Raw genomic sequence first — 23,482 nt, forward strand, 5'->3', positions numbered from 1 at the left:
CCAGTGGAGGTGCCTCTTGGCGACTGTGCTCCTAACTGCCTTCAGATCATTAACAAGCTCCTTCCATGTACTTTTGGGCTGCTCCATGACTTTTCTCATTATCTTCCTCCTCCCATGAGCCAAAATCTTGCATTGACCTCTACATCTATAACAACTGGTTATTTTATACTTCACAACACCAACTTCTTGGTGATGGTCTTGTAGTCCATTTCAGCCAATCTTGCCCCTGATGTCTTTTGATAGCTCTTTGGTCTTGCACATGGAGGTGGAGAGGTTGGAATGGAAGAAACTGATTCTATCGACAGGTATATGCTTAACAACATAACAAGTTCAGATCAGGAGTATCTACAATTGATTGATAATCTGTGGGATCTAGAATTGCGGCTGGGTTGTAGGGGATCAAATACTTATTTCACTCACTGACAAGCAAATCAATTTATATGAGGCTGTGGCTCAGATGTTAAAACAGGTTATCTGTTCATCAGAAGTGTCTCTAAGCAATGAATTGAATCCTGCTGACAGAGGAGCACCTTACATGGCAGCTAACGGAGTAATGAGAGGTAAAATTTGTAATACCCTTTGTAAACTCATAAAGTGACAAAGTCAATCCTGGCTTTTAATCGGTGCCGTCATGTGTGTTGGTGTGTAAAACTCACCCTGATTTTCTCAAGTTCTCCTCGCGTAGCTGTCTGTTGTTTCTCTAGTCGTTCGCTCAGCTGGGAGCAGATCTGCAGAAAACAGAAAAACAGCTTGGTTTGTTCACCCACTTTCAGACAGAGTTCGTCAATTAAACCAGAGGAACGCTTTTCAATTAAAATGAAAACTCAATACCAATGTTTTTAAGTTCTTACAACCAGCAACAGAAAATCTGTACTTCAAGTCAAGCTTTTTCCTGTCTCTGGTGCTTCGAGACAGCTCCAACAAACCACAAAAAGCCTGCTTAGTTTTTCTCCCAACAACAATCAAAGATTCAAATCATCAATTTACCTAAGCACCCAGCCACTGGGCTATTTTAAAGCAAAAAAAACTAATAGTAAAACAAAGTATACACAAGAAAACAGGAGGAAAAAAACTCTTTCAGAAAAAGTTTGACTAATATTTATGAATGAACACTGTCCTTCCCCATAATATGGTAAAAAAAAACAATACAGACAGAGTAATAAGAATAACATCAGCACTCAGAGAGCACCACTCCCCCCGTAGGGCAAGAGCTATACTGAAACTTTAATGTTTTATAATTTTATTTTTTAATTTTATTATAACATGTGGATGTCAGTCTGTTTTTATTACACTAGGATGACGTCAGCCAGTTACGGCATCATTGTGACCTTGTAAGGTGTCAAATTAAAAAAAAAAAAAAGTTTGTTGTACAACTGTCCATCGCTTTTCGTATGACATATTTCTTGATATGGTTTCGTCTTCTGAAATTTTTATCGCTAACAATGAAGGTCAAGTGCTCATGTCCCCCCAAGGTCTCGGATATTGTTGAGAAGTCTGAAGATGAAAACAAATTGTGGGTAATATACAATTTTTACTGGTTTTCACAATTGGTGTGTCTTTTACCAAAATTAAATCACCTCAAAGTGTTGTTGGCATCTACTATCAATCAAAATTTAAAAAAAAAAATGATATATTGAAAACTGTGGATTGACTGCTAACAAATAGACAGTCAGGTGTGTTTCCTTTCCCCTACTGTGTTCATAGGTTAATAAGTCTGTGTGCACTTTATCCTCTTAGCTTTAAGTTCATTAGTGGTGTCATAGGCCTTATGTATATTCAGATCTCCTTTTCCCCCCTTCTCCTTCAAACAGCTACAAGCATCCTGAGAGTCAAACAAACACCCACAAACTTTTCCTGTAGCTTGCAGACGGAAAGAGAAGTCAGAGTGCAACGAGTTGTCCTATAAGATACATCAGGCCATCTATAGACAGTCCATCTATCTCGACATCTACTTATGCTCTGTGTTATATACATTATACTGGTGACCCTCATCTCTCTTTTTTAACTATACTTATCATGCAGCTATCTTCTCCCAGCTATCACATTCTCCCTCATCTGATGTTACTGGCTGTTACTATACCCAGCTCCGTCACTACTGACCTCTTATCTCTTCTGTTTTGATCTTTCGTCTGTACTCCTGCAGTTTTAATCTCCCTGCATCCTTTTTAACTAGTGGAGCATTTGTTTCTTTTTTTTCTTTTTCCTTACCCGAGCTGCTGAGCCTTAAGCCATTCAGTCTTCAGTCAGTTTTTGTCCCCATTTCAGCAGCAGGGATTTTACTCTCCTTCAGTTTTTTTTTCTATAATTAGAAGAAGGACTCTAACAGGGACGTAGTGAGGAGGACAATATGTTCTGATGGGATTTCAAGCTTGTGAAAGATGGGGGTACTTGTCAATCTTAGGGCAAGGAATCGTTATCGCTGCACCATCTGCAAGCAAGCTGTAAATGATTATTTTGCTCATTTAAATTCAGGATGACCACAGTAGTCATTTTCTCCATCCTTGTTATGAGTTTCTTTTCTATACCACTGTTTCACAGTAATAATGGATTTTGCACTCGTCGCTGAAGGCTCAAGACCCAGAGGGCATTTAAAAAAATGTTTTTTATATTCAATTTATTCCTACAAAACAATCTCAGCCTTATTTATTTTAAATATTTTCACTTAATAATTTATCCGGCCCCATGGTAACTTTACTGCCTGAGGCACTTTTTGCTTTTTTTCTACTGAATATTGCATGTAAACAGTACATATACTTACAATGCAGGAACTGCAAGAACATGCAGCTTTAATTACTTCATCATATTTTCACAAGGAGCAGATAATTGTGCTGATGTACCCAATTAACAAAAATATGTTGTTCAGAATGAAAATATCTTATTAAAACCATTAAAAGTAAATCAGATCCGATTTATTTATTTAGTCAAAACTGACCAAAGACACCGTACGAACCACAAGGAAAACAATCAGAATTAGAAATGAAAAAACAAAGCAATGCTAACAGAACCCAAGACACACGAGCACTGGCACATGCTGCTTTACCTGGCTAGCACCCAGCTAGCCTGCGTCTATCTACAGAAGCTCCAGTCCTAGAACGTGGATTGCAATGCACCACTTGACACCGTTTTTAGCTCCACCGTTAACAGACGTGTCTTTGTCCTCATGTGCTGGAGGAGCAATTAGCACACAAAGCTTTTTCTGGCTATATTTCCACAGGAAAAATAAATAAATAAATAAATAAAAGCCCCAAAGAAACTCTTGGCATTCACACACATTGAAAAAGCAAATTGCTACGTGAATAATCATTCGCATTATCTATGTTGTAAACAACCCAGGCTATTTTAGGGAATTCCTCAACTTGTCAATCCCAGCAGATTGAATGTTCCCCCCTCCCCCTCCACACACTTTGTTCATTTTCCCCCTCTCTCCATCAATCACCCTCTTCCTTCCTGTCACACTTCAGTCTGCTCAGCACAGCTCTCAACCGCAAGCTAGCAACCCATAATACACACAAAAACCATCAAATCCTGTCTCCTCTCCTCGGTGGCACATTCGATAACCGGTTTTCACATTTGCCGTCAAAGCCAGTCTAAGGTTATTATTTTTAGACTCAGGTGAAGTTGAGGTCTGTTCCTAAATTAGTCTTCTTTCTATTTCTGTTTTCCTCCACAGAGAGGAATAGGAGGTGGATTGTTGCATAATGTCCCCGCGCTGATGGTAATAGCACTTGATCTGGGTGAGTTTATATTTAAGCACGAAGTGACAGGATGAGATCTAAAGAGGAATTCAGACAGACGGAACTTAAAATATGCTTGCAGGCTAAGCCATCAAAGGCTCCGGGTTCAGTTAAGGAACAGCTCTGCTTCAGAAACTAGATAAATGAAGGAAAACAGAGCGCTCTTAAAAAGTATATTATTTTTAAATATTTATGAGTGGTCCTGCCACGGTAATGGCTCGATCGAAGCTTAGACATGAAAAGACGGGCTAAGTAAGGAAAGATAAGTGGTGTAAAGGGCCTCAAAAGCTCACTTTCAAGGGAATCAGAGCTCCACGTAATCTAATTCACAATTCAGTCACACACACAAAAACATAACTATAATCCAAAAACAAAAATACCATGATGGTGTTTCTGGTGAAGCTACTTGAGCTGAGTAAAAAGCAGAACTTATCAACAATGACAGCCAAGCGTACGAAAAAAGTCAACGCGAAACGAGTGGATTTAATTAGCATTGTGTCCTTCGAGATATAAATGAACTAAAAAGTGACAAACATTCAAGCACTGGCTCAAAGTTATGTGAAGACTGCCAACTGCTGGCAGCTTATGCTCTCTGAATTTTTATCCCAACCTTCTGAATGATTCTTTCTGGGTCACTGTGGGACTTCAGTGGATTTCAGCCCGAAACCATTTCAGCAGTAAATGCTTTGGCCAGTTTTCTAACACTTTTCCATTCCTTGGTTTTTGATAAGATTAGACAATATTGCATATTGATAGATATATACTGTAGTGATTTTGGTTAGAATTATAGAAATGAAGAAACAGGTTTTGAACCTGATCAGAAGCTGCTGGATTGTGTGTAAAAGGTGAATTTGCATTTTTAAAATACAGCGTACTACGAACAATGAAACTCTGGATGACTTGAATTCAATGTGATAAGTCTGTCCCTGCCAGGGTAACATACATACAACATGCTCCCACTATATGTGATTATGATGCTCCCATCTTTATCCTATTCTAAACTCTTGCATTTATTTCATTAATTAAATGTCCTATTACCTCATTCATTGCTTATTTTTGGATTTCCCTTCAGGTACACAGTCACCAGCCACTTTTTTGGTATACCTGTTATACTGCTTTTAAAAAAAATTGTAATCAGCCAATCACATGGCAATAACTCAGTGCATTTAGACATGGTCAAGACAATCTGCTGAAGTTCAAACCGAGGACTGGAATGGGGAAGAAAGGTGATTTAAGTGACACTGAATGATAGATGGTTGTTGGTGCCGCACAGGTTGGTCTGAGCATGTCAGAAACTTCTGATCTACTGGGATTTTCCCAGACAACCATCTCTAGGTTTTTCAGAGAATGGTCTAAAAAAGATAAATGATCCAGTGAGCAGCAATTGCCAATTTGCCTTGCTGATGTCAGAACTGCCAGACTACTTTCAGCTGATAGGAATGCAACAGTAACTCAGATAACCACTTGTTACAACCAAGGTATGCACATAACATCTCTGAATGCACATCACATTGTACCTTTAGGCTAATGGACTAAAGCAACAGCAGACCACACCAGGTACCACCCCTGTCAGCTATGAACAGGAAACTGAGGCAACAGTTTGCTAAGGCTCACCAAAACTGGACAACACATGAGAAGAATAACATTGCCCAGTCTGATGAGTCTCCATTTCTGCTGCAACATTCGGATTCACAGTTTGGCATAAACAACTTAAAAAGATGGATCCATTCTTCCTTGGATCAACAGTTCAGGCTGGTGCTGGTGGTGTAATGGTATAGAGGATATTTTCTTGGCACCCATTAGTGCCAAATGATGCTCATTTGGGCCACCACAGCCTACCAGAGAATTGTTGTCGACTCTGTCCATCCCTTTATGACCACAGTGTGTGCTCATTTTCTAATGGCTGCTTCCATCAAATAACACACCATATTTGTTATTTTGGACATGACATGTACTCAAATGGCCTACACAGCCACCAGATTTCAATCCAATAGAGTACCTTTGGGATGTGGTGTAAGGGGTGATACATATTATGGACATGCAGCTGAGAAATCTGCAGCAACTCTGTGATGCTATCATGCCAATATGGATCAAAATCTGTGAGGACTGTTTCCAGCAACTATGCAATGATGAATTAAGTTAGCTTGGAAGAGAAATGAGGGTCCAAGAGGAACTAGCAATATGTACCTATAATAATAAGTAAAGGCCGGTGAGTGTATATGCATTATGATCCACCTGTCTGTGAGGGTGGGGAGTAAAGATGTGGTTTTGAAGCTTGAACTAAATGGAAAACACAAACTAAAATAAGTTTGTGTTTCCAAAATAAGCTTCAAGAGAACTGTGATACAAACTGGGGTGTAATGTAACTATGAGTGATTTTTTGTAGGCATATAGTAGGCACACAGTACATACCTGCTTATATTCTCCAATAATGGACCCGTTCTTCTTAATTTCTGATTCAGACTTATCGAGCTCTCGTCTGCACATCTCCTTCAGCTGAAGATAAAACACAGAGATACAGTTAGGCTGTTACATGGCAGAAACCAAGGACAGAAGTGGGGCCCCAGAGACTGTGTGACTGCCATGAAATGTAAAGGAGACATGGAAAGGTATTGGCAGACTTTAAGTTCAGGGCAATGTCATGGCCTCTATGCAACCTCTACTCAAGCACATGAATCAGTCACAGTTACACAAACTCAACAATACTACAGACACTTGGAGGACAACGTGAAACATGCACAGGATCAGAGGGCAGCAGGGTCTGTACTCTCCATCAAAGAGAATCTTTACTTGAACTTGAGAAAATAACCATCAAAGACTGACTGACAACCTTTGATATCTGAGGTTTGACAATACAGGAATGTGGTTTTAAAATAAATGAGATTCTGTATCTTTTTTCTCTCACTGGAACCGTTATTGCATTTCTGTAGCAACAGATACATGATCTGGACAGAGAAACCATAGTTATTGTTCTAACCATTATTAAACATGAACAGTACTGAAATAAGAATTTACAGCTCAAAACGTTACAAAATCCTAAATCATTTCTATTTCTATCCAACTCCCGGGTAAGTGCATACTACTATCAGCTAGTAAGGTGTTTGACATTTCAACTCAGAAGTATTTGCATCATTTTGAATTTCTGTGTGAAAAAGAAAAACGAACCACAGTGAAATGCAAATATTGGCCAAGTTTTAATAAGGGTCTGTCTGCTGCAAATAGCTCTACTTCAAATTTGATTAAGGGCAACTGCAAGCTTAGCACAACCACTGGTGGCCTATTAAGGAGGAAGAGATGCCAGTGCTGCAGCACCAAAACAGCAACAACTAGCTTTTTTTGTTTGGCTCATGTCACTACATTATCAGGTCGATATGTATGGACAGTGAAAGTAGTTAGATGAGTTACTTTATTCCAGAGGGAATCCTGTAAGATAATGGATTACTTTTGGACATTATAGTATCAAGTGAAACTTAAATTTCCATAGGGTTCTGTGCAGTCATGAAAAATTAAGTACACGACATAGGAGCCATAACTTGAAGTCATAATTTTCTGTATGACTTTATCTGTCTTCATACACTCTTCTTTATAATGGTCCTTCAGTTCATTGAGGTTTGTGGGCATTCATTCGGCTCACTTTAAAATTTTAAAATAGCCTTTGACTGGGCCATTGCAACAAACTTGACTATTTTCTTTTCCATTCTGTTGCAGATTTGCTGTTGTGCTTAGGATCATTATCCTGCTGTATGATCCAATTTCAGCCAAGCTGTAGTCTCACATTTGACTCTAAAATACTTTGGTATACAGATGACTTCATAGTCGACTTAACGAGTGCAAGGCATGCAGGTCCTGTGACCGTCAAAACAAACCCAAATCATCATGGCTCCGCCACTGTGCTCGACAGGTATGAGGTGCTTGTGCGGATATGATTGTATACAGCAGGAGTCTCCAACTCCAGGCCTCGAGGGCCGGTGTCCTGCAGGTTTTAGATATAACCGTGGGTCAACACACCTGAGTCACATGGTTAGTTCGTTACCAGGCCTCTGGAGAACTTCAGGACATGTTGAGGAGGTCATTTAGCCATTTGAATCAGCTGTGTTGGACCAAGGACACATCTAAAACCTGCAGGACACCGGCCCTTGAGGCCTGGGTTTGGAGACCCCTGGTATACAGCATTTGGTTTCGCCAAAGTGGCACTGTGTACTATAGCCAACTAGCTCCACTTTGGTCTCATCTGTCCAAAGAGTATCGGTCTAGAAATCTTGTGGTTTGTTCAGAGGCAACTTTGTAAATCGAATCGACTGTTCAGTCATGTTTTTTAAATTGTGTGGTCATGAACTTTATCTTTTAAGATGCTAACTGAGACCTATAGTCTAAGATGTACTCTTTGGGTTTCTGTAGTTTATTTGATCATTAAACAGTCTAACCTTGCTGGGACTTCCACTAATGGGAAATGATCAAAATCTCAGCTTTTTTACAGAGGTGGTTAGATTTGTAGATCATCAGTTAATCAATTGCATTTGATTAGCAACACCTGGTTGCTACTTACTCTCTTAATTCCTGTGGAATATTATATTTTGTTTTTTACTGTATGTAGGTATATCATAAATAATTAGATAGCTTGTAACATTTTCAGAATATAGCAATAGCAAGCAGCCATCCATTTTCTTCCACTTATCTAATTCTGGGTTGTGACTGGGCTGGAGCCTATCCCAGCTGCCATAGGCCAAAAGGCAGGGTACACCCTGTACAGGTCGCCTGTCTCTGACAGGACTAACAGAGAGACAGACAACCATACAAACTCACATCCACACCTCTGGCCAATTTAGAATCACCAATTAACTTTACCCCGTTCATGTTTTTGGAATGTGGAAGGAAGTCAGCATATCCGGAGAAAACCCACACAAACACAGGAGAACATTAAACTCCACACATGAAGTCTCAAGCGGGCCAGTGGTTTTATTTTTCTTAAAATATTTCTGTAATTGAAAATATGTGGAGTTGTATGTATGTGGAACTGTGTCTCATGCAGAGAAACTGGCTGAGAAGCAAATATACAGCCAGAAGGACATGTACAAAAAGATGACTGTGCTTAACATTTCCCAAGAGTCTGATGGGGATGCAAAGCTTCAGGTATGACAGGGGTATATTCATCACATAATGGCTGTTTTGTAAAGACTTGAGGTCAGAAAAAAAAAAAAGCTGGTCTCATGCTCACTATGAGCTGTGCTTCTAGCTCAGGAAATTACAAAATGCGGTCTTGTTTCAAAGAAAAGCAGCTCCACACAGCCTGTCATACCCTCCAAACGACAGAGACAAATAGAACTTCACTGACTGAGAGTAAATCCGCCGATGCAATATTTCTTGTGAATCAAAACCAGCAGAGTCCTGGACCTGTCCATAATAAAAACTGCTCAGTCATAGCAGGTCACATCAATATTTCGACCTGGTCTCCCTCTTGGCCTCAGACCAGAAAGTTAAGCAGCTTCTTTAACCCAAGACTTGTATCCTGCTCTCTGTAACCCTGTTTCTTATGACATTTCGAGGAAAAACAAACACATTAGGCATCAGCAGGAAACGTTTTTTCCCCTGGCTCCATTTCACTCTAGATGAGAGCGCGTTATATGCTCTAACCTGTGCAGACTCTTCCTCCAGCCGCCTCTTCTCATCCTCCGACTCAATCAGCTTCTGTTTGGTCAGCAGCAACTCTTTATTTAGGGCGTCCGCTTTCTCCTCGGCCTGACACACACATGCACAGACACACAAAAGACACCATAACCCAGTGCTCAGTAGGTCAATGGAAGTCAGACTCGCCCTACTTTCTTCTTAGTTTTCTCTCTTTTTTCAAGGAATTGAAAAAAACAGTTTCTGTTCAAAAACACTTGCGCTATCATCTTTGCTATAACCTTTTTTTAGACGTTCTAACAGAAGTGACAAAAGACAGTTTAACAGCCCCACCCAATCATACACAAATATTCTTCTTCTTTGGCTTACATTGTCAAGGTCTTTGCGCAGGGCTATCTTGCTGCTAACTAGTTCATGTGCCAAGTCATCATTTTCTTGCTCCAGACGCATGTTGGCCTCTTGCAAACGCCGATTCTCCCGCTAGATGGTGAATGTAAGAGAAAAAAAAAAGCAGTGTTTAGAAAGAAGAAAAGAGAAAAACAACCACAAATCAACACAAAAATGTTAAGAATGAAATAATCAAAGTTTAAGACAGACGACACTGAACACGGAGAAGTGACGATCCACCAAAGAGGAAGGAAAGCGCTGAGATAGCTGAGCAAGGAAATGGAGTTAAGTTTGATTGTGCAAACATCTCTTACTGGTTCAGCAGTTTCCAGAGCGATGCGACAACACACATATGAAACCGAGAGTATAAAAGTTCACTCTGATCAGGTGAAAACATAGCCGCAAAGTAAGAGATGTCTGTAATGTTTAACAAGACATAACTGGTTTGTACATCATTAACAGCAATCTACAGCTGTAGTGGGAATAAAGTAGGAGCACTTAGCACAATTTCTAACACCTTTCCTTCTATTTCTAGGTCAACGTTTCCATCTTTGTTAAAACATTTCATGTCTGTGTCACTTTTCTTTTTTTTAAGCCGTCTGATCCTGATCCATTTGTACATGGATTTACATATCCTTGTATAAAAATGTGAACTACACAACTCCAGCTCTCCTTTTATTAACACTACTATGACTCAAACTGGCGTGAACATTTGACTTTACGGTAGAGCGGATGAAACCCTCTTATATGGCAAAAATAGAAACACCCCAAGATCAAAACACGTCTTTGGACGCGCACAAAAAAAAGAAAAAAAGTGATGGATGATCTTGTAGTGTACAAAACCATCTTGTTACCCTTGAAATGACATAATGTATACTTAATGGCTTTTCTATGGCCTTGTAGTTTTTATTTGCTGAACAAGGACTGTCAAGGTCCACAAGCAGTATAGATTTACTTTGTTCAGCCATGAATGTCACAGAATATAGTCGCTGCTACACCACTATGTGGTAATCGTCGGGATGACACATAATTCATGAATACTGAAATGGTTAAACCAACCAACCAAACACTAAAATAATAATATTACTATATAAAAAGACAGAAAACAATATAAACAAAAGTTAAGCAAGATCTGTATCATCCTAAATCTAATAATATACGTTTTCTGAAGAACTCTAATCTGAACAGACATAATTTTAAAAAAAAATTTTTACTGCTGAAAAGTTTTGCAAAAATGCATCTATTGTAAGTCATTTAGTAACCCACCACAAAGGCATATTTACATATCAACAAAAACATGACATTATGAGCTATAAAAGCATGGAACAATGATTGTAAACATGAAATTTGCTGTCTTGGAGCTCATTTTTCGACAGTGAATAATTCATACATTATATTGGTCAATGTGAAAATATGTTAAGGCTGCAGAGCAAAATACATTTACAAACTATTCCAGACACAAAATCTCTGTTTTTACACCAACTTCTCCTACACAATCAGGATTTGAGCCAGAAGGGGCCAAAGGTCTATATCAGATATTATCATCAACTTGCGCAGACTATTGTCATCATCTTGCCTAGCAACCACTGACCAATAGGCAAAAATGACCCATTTTTAGTATCTATGCACCTTTAACACTTTTTAAAAGCATTGTAACATTTGTATCTCACGACAATGTCTAATGTATTTCCACAAAAGAGTGAATTAAGCGTGATATATTATGATCACATCACTTCATAATGTATTTTAAATAGTATGCACCTACAGCACTATATGAGAGCATGCCATCTGTTTAATTTCACAGCAATAACATCTAATTTATATCTCTAAAAGTTGAATTATATAGACCTAGTAACTAGCCAGCAATGAGCTGAGACTGCCATATAAGCAACATCTAACACCCCTACTCTTGTAAAACTTTTCTCAGTGTTAAGCATATCACTTCGCCAACAGAACAAACAAGCCAAACAATACTGAAGCATGGGTATGTATAGGTACTTTATGCCATGCCCCTTTTCCCCAGAGGGTCGCCATGGCAGATTTGTCCAGGCAAGTCTGTTAACCACTACACCACAGAGCAATGCAATGAATGCACAGAGCCAAAAGAAATAACGGTTCTGTGTATTTGGTAGTGGAGAAAGATCAAAACATTCTGGGGAAAGATTAGAGTGACACATGAGAAGAACCAACATTCACAAAAATTATATAACATTTTTTGTTTTTTTAAAATGCCCTGCCCAGCAGATAAACAACAGACATAAGAGGAGGAGGAAGAGGAAGTCCAATGGAATAACGGTTTGTTATGAACCATGCAGTTTTTGTTCTGCCGTATTTTTATTGTTATTTTAAGTAATGCACTGTGCCAGACATTTTTTTCCTGGAAAAGGAATGATGAGACTGCTTTATGCCAAATAGGACGAGTATATCATTCTTGTTTTGGCTGGTTTCTTTTTCCTTTTGCCATTATTGTTTTTTAAAGAAAAATATACTCATCATTTTTTAACCTTCCTGTATTGAACATATCAAGAGACAAGAAAAGAGACTGAAATATTTTGTTAGAAAAACCACGTACCTCATATCTCTCGATGGGGGCCTCCTGTTGCTCTTGCTGCTCCCGTATGGTGTGGTACTCCTTTTCATATTTCTTCAGTTTCTTCTGGCTGATCTGTTGAGCAGAAAGAGCAAAACAACAAATGATGAAGAAAGGAAATACAACTAGCTTACTAAGTTTGGTTTAATGTGACGGCCAGTGGAGAGGTTTTCAAGTCTTTTGCAAACAAAGACAAGACTTTTAATCTTTGCTTGACTGCAGCTTTATTTATTCAAGTCCAGCATTTGAATAACATGTAACAACACACGGGGTGATATTATTGGCCAATTTTCTACTGTTCGTAACATCTAATCTTACCAGTAGCAATTTTTAAAGAGATAAAATTAATACTGAGCAGAATTGAAGTCATCTCACTGGTGCGACCCTCCACGATAGACCCAGCTTATCATGTGGCCCCTTGGGAAAAGTAATCGCCCACTCCTGATGCAGACATGTGTGAGATGTGTGGATTTTCAATGCCCTTAGTCAAGTCTTCACAATCAATGCACTACAGTGTTTGCATACTTTGACTATATACTTTTCCCCATGTTGGAATCTCAACATTCATTACCTAATGATGTTGGAAGACTGAGGTAGCATGACCTTCATGCTGTTTCGATTTAAGCACATGTGTCTTTATGCATTCTTTTAGTGTGTTTGGTTGCACGTTCTCCTCCACAAAGTACAGAAGGTTATTCAGGGCAGCAGGTCTCTAATGCATCTGATCTTTTATTGTCTTTTTTCTCACATCTACGGCAAAAATTTGGTTCTCCATAAGCTCCTAATTAAAATGCCAATGAAGTACAGAGAGTATCCACAAACCTCCCGAGTCCAAAGTTTTTTAAAAACAGAAAATATTTTTCACTTTGAAAGGTTTCAATCAACTGCAACTACTAACACTGTATGTAGGTGCACAAACATATCTGCACACGCATGCTCATGTGTAGTAGCTCAAAAACAGAGAGCTATAAGGTATGAACACCACCTGCACCAAACTTTATTTTTTTTAAGTGTCCAAGAAAAAGTCAAACTTTTATGGTTTTATTTAAATTTCTGCGGTAATTTGCATATATCAGCATTAGAAGTCATAAGGCTGGCAGATGAGAAGAGGAAGTAGGTGCAACAAATGAACACTGAGACAACATAAATGACCTGGTTTGACCCTGAGATTATGTCTTGAATACATTTTGTGAACTGAATGCAGAATACAAGTATTTATCTCATACTGACTTTAAAAATCTAATAATGATAATGACCTCTGACTGCGGTTAAGTAAATAGTTTGCAGACTCCCAACCTGGAAAGATACTTAGCACTGCTTTAACACTGCTGTGAATATAATGTAAAGTTGATAAGATATATATCAGATAATATAATTTAGATGATACAAATGGCCTTGTTTAGGTTTTGTATCTCTTATAGTTCAATGACTTAGGAAGCAGGATGTTGAATTTTTATATATATGTTAATTTTCCAATAATGTTGGTTATTTTAAAAATATGAATTAGGGTACATTAAGAAACTAAAAAAGGGGAAGGGAATAAATTTGACATTCAATGATGAAAGTTATGAAAGTTGAACTACGAGAATAAATTTGGAGACATTTTTTATAATTAATTTCAAGATTCCGGTCACCTTAAAGGAACCGACCTAATTGTTGCTACTTTGACTTCCCAAAATGAAATAAATACATTTTTTAAAAAAGGGGTGTACTTGGAAAAAGATCACATAAAGTCAAATCTAAGATAAAGCTTCTAAGACAGCTGCAACCCAGAACAATTTGTAGTCAGCCAGTATCTTCAGTCACTTCAGGTTAGTTACTGATACAGCCAGTCATTAGCCCACATTGCTATCCAAGCTTCAAATTACTCTGCCTTGACTGAGATTTAATTTCCAGTGAAGTCATTACAGTAGTCAGTGACCTCAAATGAATTCTTGGAATTATTTTCTCTTGCCAGATAACATACTTGCTACGGGGAATCCCTAAAGAAAAAAAGCAGCACAGATAAGTGCAATACTCAAAGACAGCATACAGAAGAAGCCAAATAAGCCAAAAGCAGCATAAGCTAGAAAATCTGTGTTTTTCTGGTGGTTATTTATGATTTAAATTCAGAAATGATACCTCTGATTTATTTCCAGCGGATATTTCTTTGCTGAAGATCATTACATGATCTGCCTGCTGCCCAGCTGTCTAACTGAGAACCAAAAACTTCAAATGTCTCGGCCTGCTGGCTCCTTTACAGAGTCTGTGCTAATAAATATCTCTGCCCAAAGTTACCTTCAAAGTCAGGTCCTTTAAACTAGGCCAGACAGTTCAAAACGGGTCAGGACACAGGTGCGAGTGCGCCTGTTTGAGATACTGAAAAAGATACATGTGTGTTTGATTTATCTGTTAAGGTTGGGGTAAAGCACTGCAGTGACACCTAGTGGTATTCGAGAAACACTGCTTGAAAAAATCTTTTACATTTGTGCATAATGATCCGCGAATGATCATATATCACATACCTGGTACCATATATTTTATTTAATAATTTACTGTTCAGTTGGGTTTGAGGTTTTCTGAATATTTTAAGAAAATCATCTGTTTATTCTTATTTATACAAAATATGACAATAAGACACAAGTCTAATATCTTTAAGAAAAAGCCAGGTTGAGCACGTATAAGTACTACATGCTCTGCTTTAAACTAACCTTCATGCTACAGGCCAGCTCCATCAGTTTCTTTGCGTTTTCCTCAGAGCGGTACCTCTTCGGAACAGGGACACGAAAGAATTTGAGAGCACCCTCGAAGTCTGTTTGGATTAGATCATCTTTCGATGTCTGGGGAAAAGCAGATAAAAGGTAAATTAGACATAAATTTACATTACTCAAGCCTAAACAGCCTGTCAAGGAAAGACTCATTTCCTTTTTTGTTAAATGAAGAAACAAATCTTAAGACAACATCCTGGGTTTGGTTAGGAACACATGAGCACTAAGATAAAGACTGTCTTTGTGGCCAAGTCTATAAATCTATGGTAAAATAAAAGTTGTTCCACAGATTTTTTTTATTTTGTCTGTTTATTTTATGGATGGAACTGTGTTCTTCAAGCACAACGTCCCCTTAACAAAAAGCATGTGCCCTGCACAGAACAGAGGGGTGAGGCTGCACATGTCTCACATGCATAAACCTTTCAGAATTTGAGGTTCTGTTGGCACAACCTCTCCATTTCTGTTTCCACTCAAAGGTTCTGGCCATCTTTGTATGCGCATTGGTTTGATGCTACAGTCACACTAAGGAAGACAGCGGTTGGAGCAGCACGACCAAATTTATTGCAATGAACTTGTGATCTCGTTGACTTTTCAATGGTCACGTCGAAGACGGGGACCAGGTCAGTAAACCACTTGCAGTCAGCTGCCATGCTGAACGCAACTTTTGTGTTTTAAAAATTAGACTGAACTTATTTGCAAACCTTCACCAATCTGCTTGAGAGTGATTGCAGTCTCAGTCTGAGTTGGAGACAAGCTGCCTCCTGCCAGGCGACCTGCATAAACACCTTGCGATAGAAAGTGTCTGCCCAGATGTTGAGGGTGTTGCCAACAACACAAATGCAATCTACACACAATCACCAACCAATTTTACCTCATCACAAGGAGGTTGCTGTCCCATTTTCACTTTGTGTGGCTGAACAATAAAATAATTTGTTTTTTGTCTGGGCTTTCTTACCTTTAGAAGTGCCAAGGCCACATTGAAGATTACACTAATGCCCTGAGGGGGAAAAAAAACACAAAATTTATTGATTAATTACTCTTGTTGCTGTTTTAATGAAAAAAGTGACTGACAAAAATCACACATAAACTTTGTCATATGCTTATTCTTAAAAATATAAAACACCTAAAGTGCTTTCATAATAAAATCCCATATTTAAGCGGTGTGCTTATTTCTAGGGATATAGTTTTACTAAGTTTAATTTAATGTGGATAAGCACAGCGGCTGCTCCTTTTCTTCACAGATGATTTGTTAAAGCGGTCTGACTTAATGGGGTAACTTCATATCTCTCCACAGGATCTGAAGACAGCTGCTCAGCTTGGACCGCTACACCGGAAGGTCAGACTTTACCCTGGTCTGAGTTATTGTGTGATCTGAAACAGGTCTCCCTGGGTCTGGTCATAAATTCCTAAATCTTGAACCGCATCCCAAGTCCTGCTGCTTTCTTCCACCATCACTGGACTGACATCATTCAGCAGATTAATGAGACGAGGGTTTCCCTATATTCAGAGTTTCAATTCCCAGGGTAAAAAAAAAAGGTATCTATGGTAGCTACGGTGCTGTGAAAGAGTCTTTGCGCCCTTCCTGATTTACTACAGTTTTTTTTAATATTTGTCACACTTACATGTTTCAGCTCATTAAACCAATTGTAATATTACACAAAGATAACCCAAATAAATTAAACTGTGATTAACCTAATTTTTTGAAGAGCTGAGTTCAGTTTTAGTAAACAATACATTCGCATAATGACTAAAACTAGCAGCAGCTTCTTGATCATTAATGATCAAGAAGCCGACCTCAGCTGAGACTGAAGGAGTCACTTGGATGAGTGACGAAACGTTTCTTCCACTAAAAACGCTACGTCCAGATGAATCGAATCAACTTTTGGGGATTTACCTGGATGATTGAGCATCCATCAAGACATCTTTGTCTAATATCTGAATTTGTTTGATGATCTGAAACATTTTAGTGTGACAAGACAAGAAAAATAAGGAAATTGGGAAGGGAGAAAACCCTTTTTCACACCACTGCCTAAAATTATTTTCAGAATCCTAGGTGATTTCCTTCTTGAGTTATCAATTCAAACGATTTTCAGAAGACTGGACCTCTGACCTTGACCTCGAGGTTTAGGTCACAGAGATTCAAACTCCTCCAATATTTTTTGTAGATACACCTATGGTATGAGTTTAAAGCTCCTATGTCGCTTCATTCTCGACTTATCACATTCACAAACTCGGGTGTCCATGTCACATCAAGTCACCTGCCCGTTTGGCAGGGTAACCACAATACCCCATCAGCCTTTAACAGCTGAGGGCTAAAAAAGCATTTTTGTGCCATGAGTTAATAAGTCATTACCTCTGCCGATTGAAGTCACTGAAGTTTGTGTTTATATTACGAACCTCGCACAGCAGCAGGTCGATTATATGGAAGACCATGTAGAGGGGGAACTTGGCTGTGAAGAGAGTGAGGAACCACTGTGAGGCGTACATGTGAGCCTCCAGGCCCACATTCAGGAAATGGTTGTACAGGTCTGGTATATATTCCTGGAACAGACACATTGAAAGCAAGAAAAGCAATAAAGACACAAAAGGACATGGGGTTAGAGAAGCAGATTGAAGAATGTGGAGGAGGAAAAAAAAGGAAGATGTAATAAAGAAAAAAAAGATAGCATATGGGGGGGAAGGAAGGAGAGCAGCAAGAGGTCACTTCAATTCTACTTAAATGCTAAGTAATACACCTTGCTGGTCTTATGTATTACATTATATAATAAAATAGTATATATCAGTGTACAGGTGCGCAGAGCATTCAGTTATACAAGTTTATATCATACAAACCTGCATAAGTCTCTCAAGCTGAAAGAACTTGCAATGAAGATCTTCAAAGTTTTGCTTGAAAAGATCCCTGAGCCCATAATCAAACATGATCTTCACCAGGACACTGAATGCTTGCTCCTCTGGCATCTAAAGAAAACCAAGAGATTCACTTATTAGTGCCTTAAGTCAGCTCAGATGCTGAAAACAAGGGTTTCACATGAAGTTAACTGCAAAGTGCCTGAAGTAATTCTAAAATGTTACTTTGCAAAATCCTCTGGTCGGATGCTTTATAAAAATGGCCATTGTTTGTACACTAGGTGGCACTGTAGGACCACAGGGGAGTTTTAAAACAAGCTACAGGTTTCAGATGATCACTGTGACCATATTGTACCAAAAAAAAAATAATCAACCCCAACATTAAAACCTTATGACTATGCAGAGTTCTGCGGTTAAAACTTTTGCTAGAGACGCATGCGTGGGGGTTACTGCGACATATACTCCCAAACACAACAACAAGATTAGGACGCTGGTCTGGACTCCAAACACCTTAGATCCCAATGAGCAACTGTAGGATATGCTTGGTCCCAGACAACACAGCCCATCCCTAGAGGGGACCTGTTTATTCCCCAGAGAGTGAGAGGTGTGTTTTGGCAGTACAAAGGGAGAACTACTCAATATTAGGCAGGTGGTTTAATGTTGACGTCTACATTACATAAACAAATAAAATCTCTAAAATGTCCTTTTATAGGTACTTATTGACCAAGTTCTGAGAGACATTAAACATAGGATGGAAGACGTAATAAATGAAGCCAATCCTCTAGTGTTTCTGAAAGCTGGAAGGGTATTGATGTCAAAGGAAATAAAACAGCCCCGCTCAGCTCTTGACACTATATTTGAAATACTTTTTTTTCCCTGGACATGCTGGTATGTAAACTCACGTGCAACAGCAGCACTGCAGCCAAGAAGGACTGTCCCTGGCAGTACCCGATCTCCTCATCGTAAACAGAATAAGCCTAAAAAAAGAATGCAGACAGAAAGAAAGGTAACAAATTAGTGTCACGATAAATAATTTAAAAAAAAAAAAAGAAATGAAGAAATTAATGTATTTGTATAGTATAGCATACATTTTTTTCTAAAGATTTGGGAAGTTACACCAAGGCTACAAAGAAATGTGTAAATACTGATCTTGTGCTGCATTTAATTGATGGTGAGAATGTAATTTGTATACCGTATGTCTACATTTATAAGAAACATTAAACAAAACACATCAACAGAACAGCCAGTGACTGCCCACAATTACAGTAAGTCAAACAAAATGAAATAAATATTTTATTTTTTCACCCTCAGCAGGCTGGTTTGGCTACAGAAAACTTAAATTATAATGTGTATGAGCTGTGTGGCAGTATAATAATGAAGAAAGACTGAATAGGACCTAAAGAAATCAAGTCTAACTGGATAGATTCAGAAACAAACAGAAAAGCAAGAAAAAAGGGGTCTGAAAGAAATGTTGGTATAAATGTTATGTATTAAATTGCTTTGGGAGCTAGGGAGAGAATCAGGCGAAAGGGCTGTAGTGGCCTACTGAGCTACAAACACAAATTATGAGCATGAATCAAACGGACAAAGTGTGGATCAATCCATACACGCAGGAGAGGGAGGGCCCGCTGAATTATTTAAACACACCTGAGGAGGTGGTTGTCTGGGAAGAGATGGATGTCCTCACATGAGTTATGCATAATAAATGACATGAAACTAAAAACTGAACGCACTGCAGTCGGGACATTCGTGACGAATTATGGAGGTATAGCTTCAGATGTATGTATGCATACTATTGACGGACGTGTTCGTTTTCATGAGAAAGAGAGCACCGATGCTCGATGATCAAAACGCCAACATTTTGAATCAAACACACACACCAAACTACGCGTTCGATTTAAAAACTTGTTTTTCTTTTCTAAACAGGCGGAGACTCTTATGAACTCACTGAACCACCCAGTAACCCAGTGAGAGAGTTAATTAATGAGCGGTTGATTTTAGCGTTGGCACCTTCCACTACTGCTCTACAGACCTACTGTAGAGCCAGTCATTTAAATAGTAATTATATCATATTCCAGAGAAACGTGATTCAATTTCACATGGAGATTATCTGCATTTCTAACAGGTTTCAGCAATAACGACAGCTGCAACCTAACCAACTGTTGGTTTCTCACCTGTAATTACATACAGTTTTCTAAAAAACAACTTCCTGAGTGGCCCTGAGTTTACAAATCTATGTCAGGACAGAAGCTGTCTACTACTGCTGTTTATACTTCTTAATATTTAAAATATTTTGTGAATATTAGCTTTGATTCAATTTCATATAGTATTTTGATCCAAATCACAACAACAGTCGTGTCAAGGTGACCTGCAGTAGTGGTGCATAAACATCTGGCAGTGAAGTGAGTTGAGTGATAAAGGAAAAAAACTCCACGCATGCAAAGACCACAAAATGCTGCCTTTTATAAGCAGCAAAGTAAACTGGCAGATGTATATTAAAGGTACAGTGTGTAAAATATCACTGTAGATGTCAGTAGATTGCAGATTGGCCACCATTCATTTGGAGTGAGTGTAGGATGTCAGTCCTCCATTTATCTCAGCTGGAGTCCACGTCTATTCACTCTGCAGGAGGCTGTAAAACTATGTGAAAGGAGTCTGATACGAGTCGATGAGTCAGTGAAACCCACTTCTGTCTCATACTGAGGTGAGTTGTTGAGCATATCCTGAAATTTTCTGTCAGTAAGTGCTGCTGTTTTAGCCACTTTTAGCCGCCATTATTGAAACGGTCTTCGAAGCGGATCTGCCATTCTTGGACTCTGACACTGAGTGAATAACCTCCCTCACAATGCGAGACTGTAATAAAACTGTTTAAGAGTTGCCAAGATTTTTAGGGCATCTGGTCCCAGCATTAGTTGGCATTATGTTAAGGCTTACATTAGCTGCCTTATAACCAGCTGTTGTTGTTTAGCCAGCTCGTTGTCAGATTCCCAGACATGGGACGGTCGCATGTCTAATCTGCTGACAATATCAGGAAAAAACAAGCATGTTTATGCACGTTTTCATGTGTTTAGGACATGAGGCTCGAGGTGAGTAGGAAGAGGACGAGGTGGAAATGAGGGAGCAGGGAGAGAAGAAATGGATGAGGCAGACATAATAAGAATGGGATAATTAAAATATCCATGTATGAATAAAGTTTAAAATACCTATTTCTGATCTTTAAATTAAAAGTAAGTTATGAGGCGTACTATGTATGTGGCCGACCTCTAGCCCGAAACATAGAACAGAATTAGGCAGAACAGCGACGTCCATCTCAGCTGCTGTATGCTCCTATGTATTTCTAATGGATTAATTCTAAATTTATGACAATTCACTGATTATTTTAAGATGTAATTTTACACTAATCAAGGTCTATTTATGAGTACAATGTTCTTTTTTTCTATTTTTCTATTAAAAAAAAATGACTCATTGTAACCTTTAAATGCAAACATATCAGATTATCCCCTGGAGTGCCTCTTGAAAACCTTTAAACTGTGAACTAATAATAAAATTTAACATTTATAATAAGTGGGAGCGTCATTTTAATCATCCCTACTTAAGCCACTGGCCCCTTGAAGAGCGCTGTGAAGCATTACTACTATTGTTCTTGACCCAGTTTATCACTCCCTATTATTTCTTCATTATGTGTATTTTGTGCTGTAAATTTGCATGCGGCAGAAGTCAGTGTGGGGGAGAGTGGGGAAAAGAGTGCTGCCGATTTGTTTCTGCAGTTCTGCTACAAAATGGTTTACACCTCATTTGGCATACAGCTGTTGCAGTAGCTTTGTGCACTGTGTGAATCCATTTTAATGACTGCCTGGATAATGCCCTCTGCTGACTTCAGAGAAAAAATTAACCTCCTTCTTGTGTGTTAAGTGTCTCACCTTGCAGATCTTGTAAAGGGAGTCTTGTCCATCCCCTCCAGTGTCTTTGAAGTAGTCGTGAGCTGGGAATGTCCGGTTAATGTCCCTGGTGATGGCGCTGTCCTGAGGGGACTCCTAAAAGTGAAAAGAGAGGAGAGAAAGAGGTTAAAGTGGACTGAAAGGAGGTAAAGAGGCAGAGGCAGGGTGAAATTCAGTAACTAAAACATTCAAAGCCATTTTTATTATTGGGTCTCTGCAAAAAGAGAAAAATAAATCCGCAGAGACCCAGCAGTGGTCCGTGCTGTAGAGTATTTGCTGGCCTCACACATTACTGAGATTTACAGTATGGGGCGGGAATAAGAAGGACAGAGTGTTCCCTTCCACCGTACAGACTGTCCACAGCTCTGTGCCTTTTTATTTGTCTGTATCTGCCCACCCCACTTCAAATCTAACAATGACCACTTCTTCTTATACATAATATAAGCACTAGTTTCTGATGGTATAGTACGTATGCAAACAATAGGCAGATAACACAAAACAGATATTATTTACTTGGTAAACGTGTTCAGTGAAGCAAACAATATACTAACAGCTTTGCTTTTACCAAAAGTGGAAACTAAATGGTAATTTCATTTGTGAAATGTTGCATGTAAGTACACACTTGCTACAGATTAAATTCTTGGTTTGGTGACCTACTTGATGTCAACTAGATGGTCATTTGGGAAGAAAATAAACTGAGACTGAAATACTTTACAGCAACTATAAACTGAATTTAACAACAGCATCAAGTTTAAGACATATTGTCTTTAGAGAGGGATAGATGGATGGCTTAAGCAGTTATTATCCAAACTGCTGTCTGCACTTAAGGTTTTGCTATTGCACGCTTTTTTCCTATAAAATTGAAAGTACATGCCATCAAGGTTAATGATGTCACTGTAAGGAAAAAGCAACAGTTAATGAAATGTAATACTATCAGGCTACTGTAATGCAATACAGTTATATTTGGTCCCAACATCAATATTTTAGACAAAAGTCACATTTTATTAACCTGATAACCAAATTTTGCTAGAAAAACTCAGAATTCAAATTCAGAAAAACTACTTGTAATTTATTATTATTATGACTTGGATTAGATAATAGTAATAACTTTCATAGCAAGTTTATATAACCAGTAAGATATTTCACTAGACAAAAATGCAAGGGAGAACAAGAAGATTCATAAATTCATCTTCTTGGGAGTATGCAAAATTTTCCAAATCCATCTAGCAGCCCTGGTATATTTCAGTGTAGACCAACTAACTGACTTGGGTCATTCAACAGGACAATGCAATGGCATGGCTGACTCAAAGTCCAGACCTCAACCCGACTGAAATCCTGTGGTGGGACCTTCAGAGAGCTCACCATAAACAAATGCCCGCAAACCTCAATGAAGTAAAGCAATGTCGTAAAGAAGAGTGGGCCACAGCTTCTCCACAAAGCCTGATAAAGTCATAAAGAAAACTATTACTTCAAGTTATTGCTGTTAAAGGTGGTCCTACAAGCAACTGTACTTTTCACAGGACCACGTGGTTGTATGTGTGGAGATTGCACACAGTACATATACAAGCCTGGGGAAACTTATTTCTTTGGCATATCACTTCACAGAGTGGATATACT

At 38.7% G+C, this 23,482-nt stretch overlaps 1 protein-coding gene across 3 annotated transcripts in view; it reads right to left on the reverse strand.

Annotated features, from left to right (window-relative positions):
* Positions 1–23,482, reverse strand: part of rabgap1 (RAB GTPase activating protein 1) — a 74,422-nt gene that overhangs the window by 5,587 nt on the left and 45,353 nt on the right. For all 3 annotated transcript variants that reach the window (XM_005451385.4, XM_003444419.5, XM_005451384.4), the window contains 11 exons: positions 21,848–21,961; positions 18,830–18,904; positions 17,913–18,038; positions 17,478–17,621; positions 16,036–16,077; positions 15,024–15,152; positions 12,316–12,408; positions 9,726–9,836; positions 9,366–9,470; positions 6,147–6,230; positions 657–728 (listed from right to left, as the gene is read on the reverse strand). In XM_005451385.4, coding sequence (XP_005451442.1) covers positions 657–728; positions 6,147–6,230; positions 9,366–9,470; positions 9,726–9,836; positions 12,316–12,408; positions 15,024–15,152; positions 16,036–16,077; positions 17,478–17,621; positions 17,913–18,038; positions 18,830–18,904; positions 21,848–21,961 — 1,095 coding nt within the window. The remainder of the gene's footprint in view (positions 1–656; positions 729–6,146; positions 6,231–9,365; positions 9,471–9,725; positions 9,837–12,315; positions 12,409–15,023; positions 15,153–16,035; positions 16,078–17,477; positions 17,622–17,912; positions 18,039–18,829; positions 18,905–21,847; positions 21,962–23,482) is intronic.

Source organism: Oreochromis niloticus, linkage group LG7, assembly GCF_001858045.2.
Source record: "Oreochromis niloticus isolate F11D_XX linkage group LG7, O_niloticus_UMD_NMBU, whole genome shotgun sequence".
NCBI classification, from domain to species: Eukaryota; Metazoa; Chordata; class Actinopteri; order Cichliformes; family Cichlidae; genus Oreochromis; species Oreochromis niloticus.